General features: G+C 39.0%; 2 protein-coding genes across 3 annotated transcripts in view; one reads left to right on the forward strand and one right to left on the reverse strand.

Moving 5' to 3' along the window:
* Window positions 1-1,135, forward strand: part of LOC138026722 (delta(14)-sterol reductase LBR-like) — a 22,671-nt gene extending 21,536 nt beyond the window's left edge. For both annotated transcript variants that reach the window (XM_068874170.1, XM_068874171.1), the window contains one exon: window positions 1-1,135. This exon is cut by the window's left edge and continues 294 nt beyond it. The gene's annotated coding sequence lies outside the window, so the exon portion shown is untranslated.
* Window positions 1,136-10,584: 9,449 nt separating this feature from the next.
* On the reverse strand, window positions 10,585-12,929 carry LOC138026982 (melanocortin receptor 5-like). The gene has a single exon (XM_068874464.1). The coding sequence runs from the start codon at window positions 12,723-12,725 to the stop codon at window positions 11,805-11,807; it is 921 nt and encodes a 306-aa protein (XP_068730565.1). The 5' UTR covers window positions 12,726-12,929; the 3' UTR covers window positions 10,585-11,804.
* Window positions 12,930-25,000: the final 12,071 nt, after the last annotated feature.

Below are 25,000 nucleotides of genomic sequence, written 5' to 3' on the forward strand. Positions count from 1 at the left end.
GCGAATCACTGTGCCCCATGATAACTATTTGAATTTATTTTTAGATTTTTCCCATAATGCGACGGTTATTGTTGTCCGATGTTCCCCTGACCTTCGTACTGAATGACCAATAAGGTGTCCCATGCAATATAGAGCAGTTAAAGCTAATTAGCGAATTGCTTTGTTTTTGCATTACTTCACTCAGTGATTGGTTCAACTGAAGTTCTCCCGCCACTTTTTCCATCAATCAGAAGCGAAACCATAACCAATCGTGGATCGCGCGTGTACATTTTCCCGCGCTTTCTGTCGGCTACGTGTAATTACTTCGAGTTTTAATTGGTTTACTGGATTGTCTCCGTCCTTTTTGATTGGCCAAAGTAATTACTTTGGTTTTGGCTTTACGTCACTCGATTGAAACCGTCGCTCTTGCACAGAACGTGATAATAGATTTCAAGCAATTACCATTGGAATAGTGCGAAATATAGGGTACCGCTCTCTTGCCACATATTCTCTTGATTTTAAACCTACACTCACCCGATGAATTCGAAAAAAGAAATATCGGATGTTTCGGCACCTTTTACCTATCAAATACGTATAACAGGTTTTCTGTCATAATGATCCAGAACAAGTTAGAAGTGATGCGGCTAACTTTTGGATCCAAATTGGTCTTGCTGTTCTTGAGTGCTTTAGCTTAAAGTAACTTTCCACAAACTGTACTGGTTGGATCCCATTTCGTAGATGTATATATGGCAAAAATCTACTAAGTTTCTCCCTGTATAGATACCTTTCAAATTTTGGGCTCAACATGTAAGGGTTCCTTTGTCTAAGATCTTCGTACAGAATCGAGAAAACGAGGGAAATGTTTTCTTGAACTCTTTGTGCTTTTCGCCATTGTAACTATCCCAGCGTGCACAACAAAAACAGGTGGAAACATCTTTACTCAAAACAACCCCTAATCCTTAGACATTAGAAATAACCAGGTTAACTTTAAAAATCACGTGTATTATGGTGGTTCTATATCTGTTTGAGCCAAGTCTAATTTTAGGGGTCGTAAAAATCTCTTTACAGCACGGATTAGTCTCAACAAGGGACAGGCCTCTACGCTAAAAAATAGCTCCATTCTCAAGATTTTTTAATTAAAAGCGCATAAATAGAATTGCCGAGTCATTATTTGTAGTAAGGGTTAGGGCCAATTTACAAGGTACGATTCTTGTCGCGTGCGACAAGCTTGCGACAGGCCTAAGACATGACTTACGATTGTCGTAGCGTTTTAAAACATGTTTTAAAATGCTACGACCTTTTTCATGACGTACACAACAATCGTAAATCATGTCGTGGGCCTGTCGTAAGCCGTTGTCGCATGCGACAAAAACCGTGCCGTGTAAATCGGCCCTTAATGTGCGCTCCATGAAGCGTACACTGGGATGCCTGTGATACATGTTACACAAAAACAGAAGGCACTGAATTGGGTGGTATTGAACTGAAGCGTTCCAGTTAATTTTTTTCAAGTAGGTGGTCATTAAGACCATCTGAGGGGTCACCCATACGTCGTGCCAGCTGAACAGTGTCCCTTTGGCTCACACGTTCACACGTTTAGTTATTTTGTAATGTCCTTTCCCATTTTGAGTTCTTTTAGTTTTTGAAGCTTTTGTAATTCAGTTTAATGATAACAAAACACTCTCTTGAGAAAAATTCTCTGGTTTCTTCTTTGAATAAAGTCTGCAAAAAAACTAACTGAAAATTGCTCTGACGGACGTTTTCCTGCATCTCACGCATGTCTTTTAGTTGCACTAAGCAAACGTTTATTGCACACACTAAGGAAGGACTGAAGATGCTGTTTCCACTTCATAATTCCTCTTCTTTTCAGTCTAATCTGTTGCCAGGTCAAAACATTTTTTGGCTTTACATTTGCACCAAAAAGTACCGTAAAAGCCGGGAATTAACAGTAACAGACAAGCGAAACGACAGATGAAGAAAAAAATAACATAGCTTTTATATATAACTCTGAATCGAATAGGCCATTTTACAGTTGTTTGCTCAGCGACCTAGCCTATGAATGGCTGCGAGGCTGCCGGTGACCTTGTATTAGCCAGTATCAAAAATACCATAATACTCTTTGTTTGGCCCTCCAAAATTTTACATAACCATTGTTTCCAGTTTCTCTTGGGACCGTTGTAAGTCCCAAGAGAAAATATAAACAGTGCTTATGCAAAATTTTGGAGGGACAAACAAAGAGTATTATGGTATTTTTGATAGTGGCTAATTGATACAGCCCCCACTGCTTTTGTCATGTAAATTGTGTTGTTGTAATTCTAATTAGTCCGTATTAACATTACAAAAGCACGAAGGTTTGTATCAAAACAGGGTCACCGGCAGCCTCGCTTCCATTCTTAGGCCAGGTAACTTAGCCACAACTGTAAAATGGTCTATCCTCATCGATAGATTAATGACAATCGATCGTAAAAACACGAAAATTTCTGCAATCTCTGACTTTTATGAATCAAGGGAAAGGTCATGATGTTGTGTCAAAAGGAAGAAATTGATCACGTGCTAGGTAACCATAAAGGTGCACGTGATCACCTTGTGTCAACTGAATGAACTACGGGAAAGAATGTTAATCGTTTTCAGAGTAAAACAACGTACTTTTTAGCCAAGAAACTTCCGTCTCTGGTTTTTTAATTTTGTTGTAATATTTAACTGAATATTTACGTTTCATTTTTCGGGTCAGGAAGCCTTCTTTGTCGAGTTCCTGAGAAACGTATCTATTTTGACTTCAGGGTGAAGTATTTACACAATCACGAGGTTGAGCGGCCATGTAATTGAAAATCTAAACATCTATGAAATACCAAAACAGACTTGCGATCGCAAATGACAATGCTGACAAGCACAAAAGCAAAAGAAATGGTTAATAAATATGACGTTTTTTTACTATATGAATGTTTTTGGGTTAGAGTAAAGCGATATTATTGTTGAAAGTCTTCGTGATGAAGGAGCTATGTCACGCAAATAATGTGATTCCATGACACTCAATATTCGCAAAAAGCATGAGTTTAATGTAAACAATCTTCGCACTAGTAAGTCGTAGCAATAAATTGGATTAACCAGGAAGTTAAAGAAATATTTTTGGCTTCCAATATAAACTTCATTTTACACTGTATTGACAAAACATATATTTTTCTGAGGTCTCATTTGTCAGAGAGAGAAAATTCCTTCCTCCTCGCGTATCACATTTCAACGCACATTTCAACGCACGTATGCAAATTTGTTAAACTCGAACATTACACAACATGATGATGAATTCATAAAGGCCACCTTCTCCAGCGAAACGTTATTGAAACAAACAACATATTTGCTATAATAGGCAAAAAACCCTTCCAATTTCATTGCGTGCGTGAAGACATGAAACCCAATCGTGTCAAATTACCGTACGCAACAAAATAAATTTCAGGAGCTTTCTTTCATATAATTCTTGGCTATCACGGCTCCAATTATTCTTTTGCCTGAAGACTGTGCAGAGTGGAGCCCAAAATAAATATAACAAGATTTAGTGAAATTTCCAATTATTGAGTACAAATATATACAAATAGCCAGACAACAGGGATCACAGATCACAAAAAGCCAGACAACAGAGATCACAGATCCACTTAAGGTGTTCAATTCCTTCTCTGTCTTTGTTAAACCATAAGTTACCAGAGAGTTTTCCATTTGGTTTCAGTATTGTACATAACACTACACTTGGTAAAATATTAGAAATTCAGCTCACTTTGATTACGGCTCGACCACATATTTATTTTTCACCGCCTGTCTTGTTTATCCAATTGACGTTCCATTCTAGAGCTCCATAAAGACCCACCAATGACTTTAACGCCATTGCAGGTTAATTAAATGTTCTGCTGTGTCGACCAGAGAAATCTACGCATTTCCACTACCCCCACAAACCTAACAAAATACGCACAGAAGACTCTATGCAGAAAGACACCACTTAGCAGGGGGGTGACGGGACTGGGATTGCCATACTGGCACCCCAGTAATATGCACGGACACTGCAATTTTTTTTAATGTTCCAGTCACCATAACTGGGATCAGGACCAATCTCGACCCCAGTTCTCTTCTCTTTTGCGCTTGAATGAGGGAGAGAAGGGCTCTGGGGAACCCTGAATCAAGGTGTTGTGTGGTTTTCGTGAAGAAAAATGAAAGTGTCCCTGTTTGGTGCATTCATGTTAGCACGAGGAGTCAGCGGGCGCCATACAGGTTCAAATAGGTCCTTGGAAGACATAAGATCCGAGGCTCTGGTGACGAGAATGTGATCAGGAGCCCATCATGACTAGGAGCGTAACAGCTTCATTGTATTGTGGAATGGCGGTTTACAGACCGAGTTATTTTTAGATTGATTTTCCCGCGAAACTAGACCTTTTCTGCTAATCACAAGTCTTGCACGAGGAATTGTTACCCATGGGGTTGAGAATGGTCACTCGTGCCAGCCTTATTTTAGAACTCGTCTAAAAATAGCTCGATATGTGAAAATGCCGTTACATAGACCATACTAACTATGCATAGAAAAATTTGGTTTTATCAACGGAGTTGATAATGTAAATTGGCCACCGTACAGAGATTCTAAAAGCTAACGCTTGAAACGTCAGCTTTTAGAATCTCTGTACGGTGGCCAATTGACATTATCAACTCCGTTGATAAAACCAAATTTTTGTATACTACTTCCCCACCGACGCAGCACCACAGTTTCTTTAGAAACTACCCCTTCATTCATTAACTATGCATAGACCTCGTTTTGGAGGTGTAAACTCCTGGTTATGGACTCCTGTTGGCACCACTTAGGGCCGATTTACACGGTACGATTTTTGTCGCATGCGACAATGGCTTACGACAGGCCCACGACATGATTTACGATTGTTGTGTACGTCAGGAAAATGTCGTAGCATTTTAAAACATGTTTTAAAACGCTACGACAATCGTAAGTCATGTCTTAGGCCTGTCGTGAGCTTGTCGCATGCGACAAAAATCGCACCGTGTAAATCGGCCCTTAAAGGGATTTCGTGAATAGAACGGGAAGACCTCTTATCATAGATTAAAGAAATCAACTTAATGCAAAATTCGTGAGGTTTCATTCATCTAAAGGATGACCCTTTTGTAAAACTTTAGGAGGACATTTATAGGATTGGGTGGCTTTTCTGGAATTTCTAGCCTTAATTTTCGCGAAAGGATCATGTTGAAAGAGCAATACACTGGAATCTCTGCAAACAGGTCAACATGGAGTGCGGAGAAAAGTGGTACGAGCAGACAAAACAAACAAAAAAAACGCTCCCACACAATAGACCAGATATTGTAGTGGTCAATAAGAAGAAGAGAGAGTATCAGATAATTGACGTTGCTTGCCCATTGTCGAGACCTTGCAGTGGAGGTGAAGGCCTTGTGGAAAATGAAGAAAGTGACTGTCACTCCGGTTGTAATAGGAGCCTTGGGTAGTATAACGGAGAATCTCGAGGGCAAAAGGAAAAATATTAATATGGGCTTTGGGCCGTGCATGGTGCAGAAGACTGACAATCTTTCCAGAATCGGCAAGAAACCTAAGGAGAGTCGTGCAGGGCCCGGTTGTTCAAAAGCCGATTAACGGTAATCCCAGATTAAATATTAACCAAGGAGTTTATTTCTGTACTCCCAATTGCCGTTCAACGCTTTACATTAGAGGAAGTCAATCTTGAAAAAAACAAAAAAAAAGCAAAAGAAATGTTCACCAAAAAGTTGAAAACATGAAACAAAAGTTTACTCTAATCCTGGATTAAGTTAATCGGCTTTCGAACAACTAGGCCCAGGAGTGCTAAAACTGCTTGTTGTGGTGTGACTGGGACTCACCAGTGATTGTGCACTGTGGATGGAAAGACGTAATAATGACGATAATGATAACGATATAACGATAACGGTAATGATAATGATAATAGTAATAATACAGTAAATTTTTTTTCTGTTGTACTGAACTGAAGAGAGAGGGAGCCAGTCAAACGGAAAATGTTGTGGAAGAGATTACTGTGCATCTAATTTCGGTTTAAGTTGTTGATTAAAATTTTTGGTCATTGTTTGCAAGGCTTGTTTGTTTACTGCTATCAGCTGTGTTTGATCACTGCAAACTGGCCAAACTAATGACGATTAATTTTGTACTTTGTGTAGAAGAATAATTATTTCCATAAACACCATACACTCTTTTTTTATAACTGTAACTGTAAGTTACAGAGGGCCAGACTGTCAACATCTAGAATTTGCGAACGGGACTTTGGTCACGATGCTCAACGAGTTTGCCTTTGAATTCTAAAGGTCTCTGAAGAGTCTCTTGGCCGAGACGAAACACCGCGTAAGACTAGCCACGAACATTTCGCAAGTATTTGACAATAGTTTTGCCTTTGTATAAATGTAACATGCATATTAGCAAGGATATAGTTTGAGGCAATAAACTACACCAGTTTGGATTGCTAACACAACACCACACTTTATTCGCTAAGCACCTTGGGTACAATAATGATGATGCAATAACCTAAAACAACTTCCGGTTACCTTATTATATTACAATAACATGACCCACCTAGATTAGCATCTGCTACCTGTAGGCATGTCCAATTTGTTAAGAATACCTATTCGAAAAATAAAGAACTGAAAGAAAGAAAGAACCTTTTTTATATGAACGTTGAGGATAAGAATAACCAAAATTATAAGAAAGTATTAAGAACATTCCTCAGGTTGAGACTGAATCGATTGAGATCGTTTTATTTTGATGTTTGTATTTGAAATGAAAGCAAGAAATAAAGGTAAAGAAATGTAAATTAAACCAAATACTTTTAAAACGGCATATAAAGTAAAACATAACGATGATTTTCATATTGCATGACACACATTTGAGTTAATGAGCAGTTCTAATTTACAATCGTTACAAAATATAAAACTTCAACACCATCAAAGCAAGCACTTTGATAGGTTTCCTAATCACGTCCGCAAGATTTCAGTTATTGAAAAACTGTACCGTGTAAAATTAAGAACATCTTTAAGAACGTTTTCAGCCTAACAACGCCAAATTATATAAGAGCGTTCAGCCTCAGATCCAAAATGAAACGTTTTTTATAAAATTAAAAAAAAAAAAAGAGCGTATAATTTGCTTTCTGGGGTTAGAGACGGGAGCTCCGCTTTTAGGCTTGGCTAAATCTATTTAGGATAATTTTCAGCGGTGAATATAAGAATTTAGTGTTATATTCACCGCGCTGCCCGGTGAATATAACATTTTGGAGGCGCGGCTGCTAAGCCTATCAAGCACTTTTCGTGCCTTTTTATCTTGTTTTAGCCCGTTGTTTTGCACTTGATGGATATACACCGCTGAAAATTACACTAAAACGAATATTCGCCTCAGGCTCAGTAAATATTGGGGAATATTTACCTCGACTACGTCTCGGTAAAGATTGTTAAATACTAAAAAAGAAAAAATAATGATAATGGTAATAGTATCGGTGATGGTGCTGACTGTGGTAGTACGTGGTGACAGTGACTATGAAACTTCATTTATAAAGTAAAACAAATTTCAAAAGTTATTTTCATCTAGGTCTATTGTCCATCGATTATTAAGTTGCACGATGATGAAGCCGTATAATAGACCCTTCCACGGTTTTTTGCGCCATCTTGGTTGGGGGGTAAACACGACTAAATTTGCAGGAAATGTATGGGATTTTGGCCGACTTTCAACCACTGTAGCGCCGCTAAAAACAGACAGATTTCCACAGTGATAGTGTCTTTTAAAAGGCATTTATACTGAAATTATTTAATGAAGTATAAATAACAGATTCAGGATACAACGACCATAAACGAATTTTTAAGATTCCAAACAAACCCTTCTAAAAGCATCTATAACATTTCCCAAATTTCAATTTTGTTCTATTTCGTTAGCAAAACATCGGTATTCGATTTTGTTGTACAAAGTGATCTTTTAGTCGCTTTTTGGCCTCTTTCTTTTTAACTAACGATGTGTTTGAGCACATTTTGTTTTTCAGAGGCGTTCCTCTTCTTGATTCTGGAACGGTCCCCTCTTGAAAAGCGAGAACAGATTGTTCCTCTTTTTTGTGTTCTTTTTGATGAAATCGGAACGAGCTTTCATACTACTTGGGAACAAAATGGTCCTTTATTGCTAAAAGGCTTGAAAACGCACGGCCCAAAATCGATACCCCGCATTCAAATCGTTTACTAAGTCAGGGCCATCAACGTCGACCGTTGAGATTTACGACAGATGAAGACGATTTTCTAAAAAAGGGTATCGATAAGCACGGATTCGGACAATGGACTGCTATTTTCAGAGACCCAGATTTTCGTTTTCAGAAAGGCAGGTTGGCCGATTCTTTAAAGAAGAGGGCAGAACTAAAGTTTCTCTCAAACGAAAACCTCTCCACTGTTATTAGGGGCTTGTAACTCGCGGGAAAAAACAAACAAACAAGAAAAACAAACAAACAAACCAAACAAGTTGCAATTGAGTATACTTCAGATGGATCATATCAAAACAAAACTCAGTTCAACCCTATTATATGGCACTCGGCTTTATCCCGTATCACTTTACCGCTGAGTTGAGAGCAAGGCCTACTCATCTTTCCTGGAAGAAGAGGTTTTGTGCCCTTTATATCGTTGTAGCGTAATGCGATACCAAGAGAACAGAGGATATCAACCCTCATTAGCCGATGGGCTTAAGTGGCGATTCGAGGGTGAACTCGTCTCTGATGAAATGTGTTTCCGAGTTCGTTTATGGTGTTGGTATGCATGTTAATATGATTGAAAATAAACTGTGATGTTGAAAAGAAAGAATGTAAAGAAAGGTTTTCTCTGAGGAAGGTGTGTCATAAAAAATGGAACATTTCATCGCCTTCCAAGCTAATTTACAAATGTTGGGGTGAACTCGCTACAATGTCACTAAAATATTCAGGCCACACACGTCAAACACGCTAAAGACGCCATACACGCCTTAGTCAGGGCACATGGATTTTATTTATTCATTTATTTATTTATTTATTTTATTTATTTATTTATGGGAGATATCATCTGAGCCATGACCGTGTGGCATGAACATCAATGAGATAGGTTAAGAAATGGATGAAAGTGTAACCTTAGGGGCTTAATGCGCATTTTGTGAATGCCGGTGTTTTATCCTGTCTTCAAGAAAAGAGAGGAAGCAAAAAACTGCAAAGTTTCAGGCCAAAAGCGAAGAATTTGTGGGCCTTACGAGAAAAGAAAAACTGGAGGAAAGATTAGTAAGTTCTGGAAAGCTTTCTCCCCAAGTTCTTTTTTCTTAGCATGGTTTGTATGGGTGTTTAGCATGTACCCGGCCCGTGTATCGGCTAAATATCCAATCAATCTACTCCACTGAAACTTCTCGTCAAACTTCTCTTTGAGCATGGCGTGTATGGCGTCTTTAGCGTGTATGGCGTATCTAACTGAATATCCAAAGAACCTAATCCACTGGAACTTGTCCGTGCGTGGATGACGTGTTTAGCGTGTATGGCGTGTCTTACTGAATATCCTTACAACAAGTAATACTGACAACAATAATTAAAATAATATATTTAAAAAATAAATATTTATTATTATTATTATATATTATTATTATATATTATTATAATATATTATTATATATTACTGTAATAAGTAGTATATTTATTGTAATTTTATATCTGGAAATAAAGTTTATTATTTATTATTATTGTAAATAAAAATGTAATTATCATCCTCCAATAAAGTATTATTGAATTTAATTTTAAAAAAAAAAAAATATATTATTATTATTATTATAATTATTATTATTAGTAGTAGTAGTAGTAGTAGTAGTAGTAGTAGTAGTAGTAGTAGTAGTAGTAGTAGTAGTAGTAGTAGTAGTATTAGTAGTAGTAGTAGTAGTAGTAGTAGTAGTAGTAGAATGTTCATTAGCTGTTGCCTAAATGAGAAAATTCAGTCCATACACGCTATACACCCTAAACAAGACATCCACGCCATGCTGGAAAAGGACTTCAAAGACATGGTTATGCAAACTTCAGTCCATACACGCTATACACGCTTGAAACACCATCCACGCCTTGCTCAAAAAGAACTTGGGTGTCGAGTTAACTGCACAACAAGATTTAGACAGGGTCGGCCAGGGTTTTTGGGTATACGGTATACAGGGGATTTTTAAATCGGGTATACGGTATATTGCAGTTTAAATACGGGTATTCGGTATATCACTTTCTTTGAATTTCAGGTATACAGTCAGTACAATTCTTCCATTAACTTTTGGGTATATTTGGATGAATTTTGGGTATTTTGGCGAATTTTTTTCGGGTATACTGCTAACTCCCGCCTCCCCACCTGGCCGACCATGTTTAGAGTTCTTCGACGACAAGGTGGCGCGCAATGCATCTCGGATGATACATTGAAGGAACCAATATCACCCTTGATTTACTACCTTCCCACCAGTGACTTTACATTGTGCATGGACAGCATACGTTATTGTCATGCAACATGAATGGCGTATTTGGCGTGTATGACGTGTATGGCCAAAACATATTCAAACACACACACACGCTCTCGATATCGCTTTTTCATTTTATTAATTTATTTCCAACACATCATCTCTATCCTATCCTTCATTACTCTCCCCTACCCTATATGCGTGTTTTAAAATGACAAGCTTGCTCCTGATTGGCTCTTCAGTGTTTTCGGCTCACCCGGGTCAATTTTGGTCGTGATGCGGGCACAGTGCATCTTGGGCGATAGTGGTGTTGGGTGCGAGTTCTTATCGCCTTTCATTCCGAAATGAGAGGGGAACGAAGAATAAGGACAACGATCACGGCAAATTGCTGCGAAATTAGAAGCAACATGAGAAGATTTATTATTCGGATTTACGGACGTCATACCAGCCTTAACGGCCTTATTTTCTGTTGAATGAATGATATCAATAAAACTATTTAAAGTAATGGCAAAAGTTGGAAATCTATTTCTTTTTAGCGTCGCTTCAGCGGTTATGAGGCGGCCACATTCCCATACATTTACTGTAAATTTAGTCGTGTTTGTACCCCAACCGAGATGGCGCCAAAAATCGTGGACGGGTCTATTGTACGAAGTCAGCAAATAATTTACAAATTCTATCACCAATTACTTTGGCAGAAATGTAAATTGGCAGTTTGTAGCTGCGAAGGGACGACCTTATTCCTTTTACCGCGTAATTCGAACTAGGAAACGTTCTTGCGACCTGTAATCGCCCTTAGCCGTGTCTCTACTCAGAGGGGAGTATGGGGGGAAGGGCTAAGATCACGCGTTTCACATAAACTACATCGGGCTTTTCACGTTTCACGTGCTGTACTGTGATCGCCCGAGGCGCATCTCTACTCTAAAACTAGTGAGTAAATTAATGTCCCGCACTGACTATTAGCGTAAGTATGTTACCAGCATCTCAAAAGGATTGTATGCCAACCGCGCTTTCTGTAACCCTAAGAAGTAATTCATTATGCTTCACCTCATGGCTCCTAATTGAGATTCTTTTCTAAACATGGCTAAATTTCGAGCGAATAACCGGCGCTTGTTTAATTTTTAATTCCGTAATGTTTCATCATGGGGCCAATTAAGCAAGAAGGAACTTGAAACTTCGGAAATGATGCGTCTGTCTTTAATGAGAAGAATCAAATAATTGATTCTCCCTTGGAGAATGTAGGATTTTTTTTTTCTTGGATCATGCCCAAATCGACTTTGTAAGCGAGATTATTTTGCTAGCATTCAACACCTTTGACTACTGATCGACTTGAGCTAATTCTAGACTAATTGCTTCAAGAACAACAAAGTTGTCTCAACGTGTCTTTAACGGCTCGTCTCATTTCTTTGATCTTGCAAAAGTACAAAATTGGGTTTAGTGAGGAGTTTAGAAAAATCAGAGTTACAGTGGTTTGCAATGCCAAAAAAGAAGCTGAAGATCGTTCCACGTTTGTTTGGATATTTTGGAATGCAAACGGAGCCACAAAAGTATATGGCAAATAACAAAGAACTAGAACCAGCTGCACCCACATTGCCATGAATACTGACTTTCTGTATCTTGTTATATTCAGTGGAATTGTTTGAATCGCTTCTTCCTGAACGTTACCACGAACTTGAGTTTGATGGCGACGGAGCCTGCGGAAAATCCTGCTGTAACAGTAAATGGCAATTATCAGGCACAATATTATATTCGAAGCTGCAAACAATTTCCATAGAAAGTGACTGTAGAACCAAAGAGAAAAGCCGACACTTGGATAAACCCAAATGGCGATTACAACTGCGTACACTCGCTTGAGGGTTACAACTTGTCTGTACCTGAGTCCTAACAACAGAGCCAGAAGTCTGTCCACGCTTATGGCAGTTGTTGTCAACAGCGACACCGCAAATGAAATAGTGATCGCTATGGAACGCACGGGAACGATGTGTCGACATATTTGAGAGCGTTCGTGAGTCAAAGACAGTAAGTAAGTGACGTAAAGAAGCTCCATGAAGCCAATACAGAGATCACTGGCCGCTAGACTGCCACGCAAAACTGTGGAAGGCGGGTGAAGAGAGGTTCCTTTGCGAAGGGCGATCAGGATCAGAGTATTTCCCACAATTGTAGAAATTGCAATAGCAATGTTGAAGACTGAAAGACTTAGCAGGTGGTTCTGTAAACCCTCAATTAACTCTGCCGAGCAAAACAAGGACTGATTGAACTGTGTGAGATCCTTCATTGTTACTACCTCACCTCAATGTAATGACCTTGTCTTACCAAACGACTTTTAAATATGTTTAAGACCGCTCTGGATTTAGCGACGTTTATTAACACCAGAAAATGATATTTTATTGCGTCATCGCACACCAATCAACGTGTGGCAAGTTTGTTGAGAAGTCTTTACTAATGACCCTGTAATGGGAGAGTTATTTAAATATGATGCAGCTGCTTAAGCAAGAAATAAGGGTAATTTATCATGCTCCTGTCACATTTGATAACTTTCCGACTGGTTCAAATAAATAATCTTTACATAAACGAACAAAAATAATCTTTTCTGTTGGATCATGTTTCAAAAGATGAGAGCTCCATGAAACATTTAGCTTGACACTTGAAATTTTGCCATGACCTGTGTCTTCGAAAATAATTTGTCAGATTTTCAAAGGTTTGTTCCCAAATTGGTTAACTTTCGAGGAAGCTCTCTCTGGTTGCGGGGCAACGGCACGACAACGACTCATTTGGGAGTCAGCTTGGTTTAGTGGTCATCAATCGTGCCTCCCACCTTTTTGATCCAGGTTCAACCCTTGGGTGGTAAGTGGGCTGACTTTCAGTCGATCTCAACCTGGCTTCGAGAGTTTTTCTCCGGGTACTCCAGTTTTTCTCCGTCCTCAAAATCGAATCTCAGTTAATTACATCTGGCTGGGTTTGCAGTGATGCGAGATCACACATGGATCGTATGGCGGAAGCCGTGGGCGCCTTCACATGCATTCGGTCCGATACCGTTGAGCCGGTTGATCCTGAAAAGTTCTTGTAGGGAGCGATCAACTATTAAAGCGCACATTTACATTTACATAAGAAGTCGCTCTCGGTAAATCTTCAAAATCGTGTTTATCAACGTGTTAGAATCATTGGAAGCGTACTGAAAATAGAACTTTCTTCATTTCGTTTTATGTTACTCCTGTTAATTTTAAGCCTGCCGCCATGCATTGATGAAAGTGCTTTTCATCGAAGTTTATCAGTCGTTAACATTTACACGAGTTTCACAGAAAGACAAATCCATCTGCAAACTAAAGAAACAATTTACCCCCACCCCCTCGGGAGAGCTTCCTCGCAGGCAACAAATTGGTGGAATAGCGCAACTTTAGCACTTTTCTTTGAATAAGAAGGAAAACCAGTATTGACAAAGTATCGAAGCTTTTAAAAATATTTTTTTTGTATGCCTTTTATGGAGGAATTTTCACTCTCCGACATTTAGAATTGTTTTGCAGAGCTAATTGCATCGGCAAATATTAAGGTTTAATTAACCTGCGAAACACACATCACGTCACTGTCAGTGACTAAGACCAGGTGCACTACCACATTTCGTCTACTTCATTATGTGACAATAGCTCCGTCAATGCATGGCAACAGCCTTTCCAGGAGAAACATTGCCGCCTCAGAGAATAAAACTATCAGGGGAGGGACGTATTTCAAGTATACTTTCAATGACTCAATTACCTTGCCATACACGATTTTTACAGCTTTGAAACACTTAACCGAGAACGACTTCTACCCATCTTTGTCGAGCGCCGTTGCCATGGTAACACGAAAATTGAATTCCTGATGCCTGAATGCAAAAAATCCTTATATCTTAGTACCGAAGAAATAGTAACATGTTACAGTTGTTATGATAAAAATTAAAAAGACGGATTTTTGAAACTTGTTTGTAGAGTAGAAAGGTCCATCTGTAATCTTGAATGACGAACTTTGCCATTTTTCCATGTGATAAAGGTGAACGTGAAGTATTTATATTTATTCAACTCCAGTTTGTCATAGATCTTTCTAGAAGACATAATTATGCCACAGTTTTTAACAACGAGGTCTCTTTTAGGTATAGAAAGATTCATACAAGCAAAGAAGAAACATTGTCGTTCAGCTCAGGAAATAAAACGAAAAGGGAGGAATCTACGGAGATTGACTACTTGTCATCACTGCCTTGTGCCGTTGCCGTGGCAACAAGATGAAATTCGACGGAAATCGTGGATTACTATCCCGAAGGCAAACAATTTTCTGAAATCTTTGTGAAGACGTTTTCTTTTCGAAGATAGGGATAGTAACAGAGTGCTCGGGTAAAAAAAAATTAATATGTTAGATTAATACTTAGGTATTTATCCATTATTTCTCGTAATTATAACTTAAGAATGCGCATGTGATCATAGTCAAGTTAAGATGCGCACTAGAAATGAATAAATTATTATTATTATTATTATTATTATTATTATTATTATTATTATAAGAGGGATTTTTGAAAATTATTTTTAGGGTTGAAACTTGAAAGATGTCGTATGCCATTTTGGGCATGTGATAGATAAAGGCGAAAACGAGTTATTTTATATTTATTTATCTGCACTTGTCTTAAATCTTCTTAGAAGACGTTACGGCAACTGTGTGAGTCATCAGCTTCTAAAAAAACCAAGGAATATTCGTCTGTCATCGAGGTTTCTTTTAAGCGTAGAAGGCCCATTTTATAGCACTCATCAGTGGTGATATACAAAAGTAGAACACTTAATGATTATACTCATTGCAACGCACTGGCGCACGCGCACAGCTTTGGATCCTATTGAAGCAGAACACTTCTTTCATAGGGGTGGTATAGTTGGGTAGTGCGGTGAACTGCATGCGGTGTTCAAGAACATAACGTCTAGTTAATTGACTTCGAGAACATCTGTCATCTTGCAGTGGAAATAAAAAAACGTTTTATCGTAATCGTTCGCACCAATTAACCTGCCCTGTTTTAAGTAGTTTCGGCCTCTGAAAGTGAATTAAACTGCAGTTGTTTAAATGGGATAGGTTTTCTTACACTCCTATGGCGCCTAAGAAACTTCCTATGCTTCGTAAAACACATGAAATACATGGAAACAGGTTGCACTTTTTTAAAAGGATGTCTGTGTCATAGGTTAAGCAAAAACCACATTGTTAATTAAATCAAACTTTTACTTTACATAGAAATCAGTAACATTATACTTACGACTGATTATCGTTTATACTTCTACGAGGGCGGATGTTCCTGATTGATAGGGTTAAAAGCCGTGCTATCTGGTCAGTTTCACAAATTCGAAATATTAAAGTGATGGACCACTGCTTTTTTAAAAGGATCGAGGACCACTTTTGCCATATGTCTTGATTTATTTATCTATAATTTTTGTTTTTAAGCATCGGAAGCCCAGGATGTGTCATACCAAGAGAAACTGAGGGGACAGAAAGGGAGGCTCAGGGCGTTGGCCGGGATATGTTATGTCCACGAAAGCTATTTTTAGACAAGCCGAAGTCTGTCTTCCGAGACGTCTGCATGCAGTCTTGCCTCGCTCACAGGTTCTTAGTGAAAAGAGAAAATGGCGGCGCACGTTGGAAGGCTGATGAATATTTATTTTCTTTCAAACATCAGACCAAGGTTAGCCTGCATGCGGACGTCTCGGAATACAGACTTCCGCTAGAACGAAGACTTACACGACATATCCCAAGGGCTGGACCGGGAGCCTCCCTCTCTGTTCCCGCATTTTCTCTTGGTCATACTTATGACGCCAGTTTGTTGCTTTTCGCATAAAGAAGGCATCTGAAGAAGAAATCCCCTTACGCGCTAAATTGTGGTGGGAACGCTGTTGTTTACGATATCTTTCAGTACAATCGCAAATACACTGCATGCCTCAGTTCCAAAGCGAGTCCTAGTGGACACCCATTCAAATGTAACGATTTGCGTATTCTTATGCAAATTAAACTCATTTCCCTTTCAATAGTTGAGCACAAAGACTCACTTCGAAACCGAGACAAACAAAAACTCGGAAATGGCCCGATCCTAGAAGTATGGCGGGGCAATTGTTACATAAATCTAATTTTATGGCCCAGGCCCCGCGAGTTTCCTATAACTAAGTGGTAGAGCAACCGAACTATCAATTGGAAGATCGTCGTATGTTTGACTCTTGCAAAGAAACACTCAGATTTTTTCCGAGTATACCTGAGTCAACATGGACAAAAAATATCTGCTAGTAACAAGTTGCTTATAGAGAAGAAGGGCTGGCGCAGTGGTGAGAGTACTCGCCTTCCACCATTGTGGTCAGGGATCGATCCCCGGATTCGGCGCCATATGTTGATTGAGTTTGTTGGTTCTCTACTCTGGTCCAAGAGGTTTTTTGCACGGGTACTCCGGTATTCCACTCTCCTCAAAAACCAACGCCGTTTGATTTGATTTGAAATTATTTCAGTTGATTTGTAGTCTCCCCAATTGGTAGAGCACTCGTGCTGGGCTAAATAACCTTGAGAATTAAATTAGGTTACTTTTATTATGATTATTATTAGCAGTATCATTATTATTATTATTATTATTATTATTATTATTATTATTATTTACTTATCATCATCATCATCATCATCATCATCATTATTATTATTGTTTACTTATCATCATCATCATCATCATTATTATTATTATTATTATTATTATTATAAGTATCTGGAGAAAGTTATCTGATTATTTAAAGACCTTACCAAAGGTGCCAGCGTGACTCGCAATAATCAAATACATTGTCATTTCGCTAGCACAAATCACATCTTTAATTGATCCATTGCCTCAAGGAGTCTTTCACTAATTGTTTCACTTCTTCGATCCTCCAGCAGTACAGAATTGGGTATAATGATGAGTTGAATGAAAAACACGAGAGTCAATGCGGCATTAAATGCGAGAAAAAAAGCGAATGACTTTCTCTTTGTTATCTCTGGATAAGGGCTTGGGACCACAACTGATGTACTTACTCTCTTTATGTATCGTGGTACATTAATTGTATTCTCTTTTTATTCGCTTGTTCCTGAACATTCCCACGAACTTGAGGTTGATGGTGACGAAATTTTAGAAACATCCTCGTGTAACAGTAGAAGAAATAGACCCTTCACTGTTTTTGGCGCCATCTTGGTTGATGGGCAGACACGGCTAAATTTACAGTAAATGTATGGGATTTTAGCCGTCTTTGAACCGCAGTAGCTCCGCTAAAAAGAGACAGATTTACACAGTGATAGGCATTTATACTGAGATTATTTTCATGAAATAAAAAGAACAGATTCAGGCTACAACGACTATAATCGAATTTGTAAGATTTCGTACCAACCCTTTTAAACACGAAGGCGCGCTATATAAGGAAGTCTTCCCTGGGAAGATCGAGGCTCATTCGTCAGTCACCGTTGACGTGCGCATTGACGTGCGCGGGACTTTAAAAGGCACATGCAAATGATTTATCAATCAACCGTGGACGCAAACGAGAGCTCTTTGATAATTTCTTCAATAAAAAGGCCCCTTATGGCAATGTGTCCGTAATATGCCATAAAATGTTATCTGTCGTTCTTTTTTCAAATTCCCAGTCCCTTTTTTTTTCACGCTAGAAATATCTTTTCGGGCTTCCGTCTCTGTGTTGCTGTTTGTTGATCACCATCTTGGATAATTAATCAGTCGTGAATTGAATGAATTTGAACAAAAGTAGTGCGTGAAGCGCCCCCTTTTATAGTGCGTCTTCGTGTTTAAAATCATCATGGCAAATTGCCGCGAAATTAAAGGCAACATGAGAAGATTTATTATTCGAATTTTTAGACGTCATACCTTCCTTAATTTTTTTTTTCTGTTGAAGTAATGATATCAATAAAACTATTTAAAATAGTCACAAAAGTTGGAAATCTGTCTCTTTTTAGCGGCGCTAAAGCGGTTCAATTCAGCAAAATCCGTGTTTGCATCCCAGACAAGATGGCGGCCATAAAACGGTGAGGTGTATATTCGCAGACGAAAATATTCTCCAAGCACTGCGCCTGTAAAACCAAAGAGCAGTGTTGCCACTTGAATAAGGCCAAAGTCCAATTGTAGTTACATTTGCTAGCTAGAGGGTTACTACCTCTCTGAACGCGAGTCCGAACAACAGAGCCAGAAGTCTGTCCACACTGATAGCGGTTATTGTAGCCAGTGAAACTCCAATCAAAAAGAATGAGCAACAATTAAGTAGTGACATATTTCTAGCCGTGTGCGCACGAAATATATCTAGTGAGTAACGTAGAGGAATTCAGTGACAATGAAACCGAAACAAAGATCACTTGCAGCCAGGCTGCGAAGTAAGACTTTGGTAGGTGGATGCAGGATGGAGGTAGATTTCTCTTTAAAGGGCGATCAGGATTAAAGTTTTTCCCACAACTGCAGTAATTCCAAGACGATTGTTGACTGAAAGATATATCAACTGGTTGTGTACTCCTGCACTTAAGGTCTCGGTAAAGGTAAATTTGGGCGTCTCGCTCAAATTTTTTGTTTTGTGTAAATCTTGAATCGGTGGGCTGTGAAGTATACTTTCCCGAACTTGAAAAAATTCTGAAAAATTAAATAATCGCTTTTCTTTGTTTCCCGCCATAATCTGCTCACGAAAATGATTGACGTATCCAGTCAATCGCACTTGAAAGGGTTGGATGTCAATTGACAGCCTTCACGCGCGATCTGCTACCTTATCACGTTCCCGAAGGCTGATTGGCTCAGCATAATTGGCTTTCAAAAAGGGGGCGGGGTTACTAAGCGGACCGTGAATTGCACGCAAAATATTCAAGGTCGATTTTTTGGGGGTTTATTTTAGGCTTAGCTACATTATTCCCAAAACAAATTACCAAAATTCTTTCCGGAATTTCCCAAACAAAAGCTGTAAAATTCTCTAATATTTCTAAAATTCTCCAAAGCCTCTCTAAAACTCTCGAAAATTCTTATAAATTTCAACAAGAAACAATGAGTTGCAAATCGTAAAACATCATTTATTGTCAGTGTTTAAAAGTTGGTTAAAACATCATTTTACATTTGCTTATATATGTATTTATTTTTCTTTTTAAATGAATGTCCTAAGTAAACTTTCTCTTGAATCGACAGGAAAAAATACCGTACAATGACTTCAAGGTAAAACCTTCACACTGAACTCTGACGAGCTCTGATCAGTCACTTTAATAATAACATAACTTGCCGCAAGGTATTTCCGTTGTGCTGCTTTCCAAATCAACAAAATACAGAACTATCAACATGTTGCTTTAGCCTCCAAACTAGCAACTATTTATGCGTAGCATCAAGGCTGCCTCAAGATAATCTTCGAGGGCCTCATGCTGCTAGTCTCCAAACATGGTGACCAGCAAAGGAAAAAACCCGCTCTACAGTAGCTCATGACGGTTGTACGAGAACCATCTTCTGCGCAACATCAGCCCAACATGGTAGATCCTGCGCGGTAGCTTTCTAGCAAGGCAGCGTGTCAGTCAAGTCGTCGAAGACATCAGGTATAGAATTGGCCTTGGCAATGTAATCTGGGAGCTCATCCTTCAGATATTGCATTACGTCATATACGTCGCATTACGTCGTATTACGCCAAACTCAGGAACGGCATAACCGTCAGGCAGTCGAAATCGGTGGCAGTTGGCCTTGATATCTTAACGTATCTTGAACTGAAGAGCTGTGCAGCTTTGAATAGTTCCACAGACTGTGGCACGGTTGGATCAGTTGTCATGGTGTTAAGGAAACATGTAAACAAGGACTGGTGGAGCCCATAATTGTACCACTGGTATTGTAGGGCTGGGCTGAGAGGAAAGATCTTTTGCACTGCAGCCGTCAGGGCTGCATAATTCTCAACTTGGATAAATGCTTTAAGCTGCTGAAGCTTTTTATAGGCAATGAAGACAAGGTTGCCATCCCCTTCCAAAGTGTACGGTGCTTTAACGAACCTCTCAAGTTCCATCAACACTGCCATCTCTAGTCTGAGTTCTGTAGGGTAAATTCTTCGTCACTTGCCAGGAATACTGGGACGTGCCTCCATTCCTCAAACACCACTTTGAGACATTCCCAGAGGCTCCACCATCGAGTGGCCTTCTATCTTGGCATTCCTCGTCCTGTGATGTTTTTGAAAGCCCGTCTTGCTTTCATGCTGGTGGTAAACATGGCATTCCACGACGACATAAATGATGTAACCGACTGGGATGACACATTTGGTACCAACACGACCTAAAAAGTGGGAGATACACCCGATGTCCATCATCTTTGGGTACAGAATAGACACTGTTCTAAGAGCCTTACTGTTCACTGGGGCGCGATCTCTCATTGCAGCCACCAGGTTGTTTTGAAGAACATCCAGCTTCCGGTGCAGAACGTCAATAATTGGCCTGGCAAGTTCGTCAACATCAACAGAGCTCTTAACGAGTTGAAATCGCACCAGGCGCATTTTGACTTCCACTTCATGGACATAACGGATCAACATAGCTTCCCCATCTCTAGTCGTTCCATCAAATACAATTGATACATCCTTTCCCCGTAGCTCTTTGGCAATAGATTTTTACTCCTTTTCGAGGATGAAAGGGATAAGCTCTCGCATGTTTGATGGAGAGGTGAGGGTCACACCTGCGTCTTGAAAGATGTCTAAAGTACTCAAGTCGCCTAAGGGGAGTCCCACTCTTCAAGCTTACTCGATATTCTCTAGTAGCCGTGGGTAACGTTTCTCCTTTCTAATGGTGTTCTTTGCCAAACTTGCCCAAAGCTTCACCAATGTCCATTTCGCTTGTCTTTGCTTTGGCAAGCTTTTCTTTGTTTGCACTGTGCTTCTTACTCGTAATATGGCCTTTAATAGCTGATTTCTTCAGAGATGTCTTCTTTACAAGCCTGACAGAAAAGAACGGTATTGCTAGCCACTTTAAAAGACTCCTTACTGAACTCTTTAAGTCGTTTCTTGGCTGACACCGGTTGTGCGTAATTAGGCCTCTCGTTCATAGAAACACTTCGTCGATTCCCTCCTTTTCCGCCTCTGTTTACATTGATTTTTCTCTTTCTCGAGAAATCACTACCATCGGGTGGTCTAAGACGGTCTAGAAGTGAAACAACTTGGTTCTCTCTCGCTTCTGCTAAGCTAGTAGATGGCTCACATTCCTCACAAGAATTTGCAGTCTGCCATATTTGCTATGAAACAAAGACTACGTCGAGAAACAGCTGCTTAGACGCACTGCAGGACCCACTTTGGTGAATAGCCGCTGCTAAGGAAAGGATATGAACAGACTGACCCCTCTCATGGTAGGTTGGAATACAAACAAAAACGTTTTGTAAAACGTTTTTGCCTGTGAAAAGTTTCTAACACATCAGGTGAAACATGTTAGAACATTATTCTTGAAATTGTCATATTTTTTGGAATTATGTAGCTAAGCCTAGTGACGCCAAAATTACAACTTCTAGGACTTTCTGTCCCGACGATTGCACTACCCCCAAATACCGTTTGTCTTCGGAGACTGATTTTATGGCACTTTTTCTGCCCAAATTAAGCATGAGATGAGAGTTTCTACTTTGGTGCGTGATATTAATTTCCTTTAATTCTTAATATGTCAAAAATGCCTCATACGGTATTTGAGTGCATTCATTTGTGACTAAGATGTAACATAAGTGAGGGTTATTTTCGCAATACATATTTAAAGTGAAGGTGCAGAAGCTTTAGAACTTCCTGACGTTATTCATTTGACACGAGTCTAAATAAAGGGTTAGATTACGTGAAAACGTCCCATGATTTGTTGATAACTTATTTTCAATGGGAAACCCCACTTTTCACCTTTGAGGTTTTTTATTATTATTTTTTTCGCGATAGTGAAAAGAAGCTTAACTTATCATAGGGACAGCTGCAAGTACTTCAAAAAGTATTTGTGGATCAAGTTCTTGTTTTACGCAAAGAAAGCATGTGCTAAAAAGGTGAAAAAAACCGAGATAGACAAATGTTAAAAGAAACGTAATGAAATGGAACTGGAATAGATTTTAAAACATCAAAAGCCAAAATAAGAAAAGCCTGAACTCAAGAGGGAAAAAAAATATCGTTTGCTTTAATTGCTAAACTACCATTAATTCAACCGGCGGTTGCAGACTCATTGTCAAAAGGAGCGCTTATATTTTTAAACACTCATGTTTTGCCGGAGTGGATAAGCCTTTGAAGTCGATATTTGTTTTCGAAATTAAACGAAAAAAAAAAAAAAAAGAAATAAAAAACCTTGTACAAGTCTAACCCCAGAAAAGAAAAGTCCACAAAGGAGATATGTTCGTTGGTGTATTTGGGAGAGCCCCTTTCAACTAATTTGGAATGTTTAAAGGGAAGAAGTACGCATATCGGTTGGGCATTTCGGATAAAGCTCCTCCCAAGAGAAGCAAAACTTGAAACAATAAAAACGGTATTATTCGGTCATTTTGTCGATGAGGTGGCCATTTCCCTATCACTTCTGTGCCTTGGTAAAGTTACGGTTACCAGAACAATAGATCTTTTCCTCTAGACAAGTGCATCATATTCAATTCATTTTGCAGTAAATAAGGTCATTAGTCTGACTACAAACTCAACCAGAAAGGCCACCGCCACTTTATGCGAAATGGGTCAGGGACTGCTTACTTAAAGCTACTGGCAACAAACACCAAAACCTCAAACAGTAAAAACAGTATTTTCGGCCATTTTAAGGATCATGGTTAGCCATTTCTCTATAATTACAATGCGCTGCTTGAGTTATACCACAGAAAAAAACTACCCTCTAAACAGCTGCATTACATTTAAATAATTTTGCAGTAATAGAGGCATAAGTGACCCAGTCTTTACCATTAACAGACGCATTTACTAGTTTTCTTCTTATATATATTCAAATTTTACTATATTATTCATTTACTCTTTAAAACTACCCATACTTACTAAACTGATCAAATAAACCATCAATTAATGTCTGCCAACTGTCGGTAAATGCTAATAAGCCCGAAAACTCAGGTATAGTTGATCAGTGTACTACACAAAGACCAGTCGACGGTGGTAAAATAACGATGACTGAGGTATTTACTGATTCAGTGTTTTGTTCGGTGGAATTGACTGTAGGAATGAACAACCATTTAATATGTCTTGCAGTGTTCAACTGTATTCTTTCAGTTACTGCAATTGTGGGAAATTCTCTGATCCTCGTCGCCCTTCAAAAGGAGACCTCGCTTCATCCGCCTTCCAAAGTATTGCTACGCAGTCTGGCAGCAAGTGATCTACTGGTTGGCCTTCTTCAACCTCTTTTTGTTACTAACTTGCTGTCTTTTGTGTACCAACGATGGCAATTATGTCAGTACACCTTTCTTGCATGCACTCTAATGGACATTGCGTTGGTCTTAGTGTCGTTGCTGACAATAGCCGCCATAAGCTTGGACAGATATCTGGCTCTTTTGTTAGGACTCAGGTACAGACAAGTTGTGACTCTCAAGCGAGTATATGTAACTATGATTGCCTTGTGGGTATTTCCAAGTTTCAGCATTGCGTTTAGGTTTTATAAGCAAATTGCATATGACATATTTGAATTCACGACCATACTACTTTGTGTGATAGTACCCATCTACTGTTACACCGGAATCTTTACCAAGCTGCGTCATCATGAAAGTCAAGTTCGAGATAGTTCTCAGGCCTCAGCAAATCATACTATTCCGCTAAATATAACACGATACAGGAAGACAGTGTACAGTGCAATTTGGGTGCAGCTGGTATCAGTGCTTTGTTATTTCCCGTATATGATCGGGGCACCATTCGCGCGTTCGAAAATTCTGGTGAGACAAACACCAAGTCTATATTTTTTTATGATGAAGACCTTCATAACTCTATTTTTTTTCAATTCATCGTTAAACCCAGTTATCTACTGCTGGAAGATAAGAGAAGTGAGACGAACATTGAAAGACATGTTGAGAGATCTGTGTGGTTTACGGAATGAGTATTCAGTGTTTTTCCATAATTCTAATTCACGTTTGACGTTGCAACTCAACACCCAGAGGGAAGAGCTGGGACGATGGATTGAAAATATGAATGTCGTTCCATTTCCGTTGAATACAGCAAACTGTAGACAACGACCCTAGGCTTGAATGTTAATTTTTAGTAATTTGTAATATCGAGGAACTCTAAAGAAGAGTTATTAAAGCTCCTAGGTGACTTACTGAACGATTCCATGTAATAGAAAAGTACAGCAGTAAAAGTGAACAATAAAATGTTTTAGATCCATAACGTAAATTGTAGAAACCTTTTCTTGTATTTCTCCAAATTAGATCAAAATATCTGTTATACGTGATACACCATAGTAGTACGAAACCTAAAGAGGGCATATCTTCAAAGTGTTGAGACTGGTTTGAGCCCGCTTAACACAGGTGCATCTCGGATACAGCTCTTATTTTTCCGCGGGGAAGTGATGGGAAGCGAGATTCGACGGAGAACTGGATCTTTCATTTTTGAATATTAACCAGCGGGAAGCCATCATGTT

The sequence above is a fragment of the Montipora capricornis genome, chromosome 12 (genome assembly GCF_036669925.1).
Source record: "Montipora capricornis isolate CH-2021 chromosome 12, ASM3666992v2, whole genome shotgun sequence".
NCBI lineage: Eukaryota > Metazoa > Cnidaria > Anthozoa > Scleractinia > Acroporidae > Montipora > Montipora capricornis.

What these genes read in the sequence shown, in the direction of transcription:
- LOC138026982 (XM_068874464.1), bottom strand. Translation starts at nt 12,725, where the DNA reads ATGAAGGATCTCACACAGTTCAATCAGTCCTTGTTTTGCTCGGCAGAG.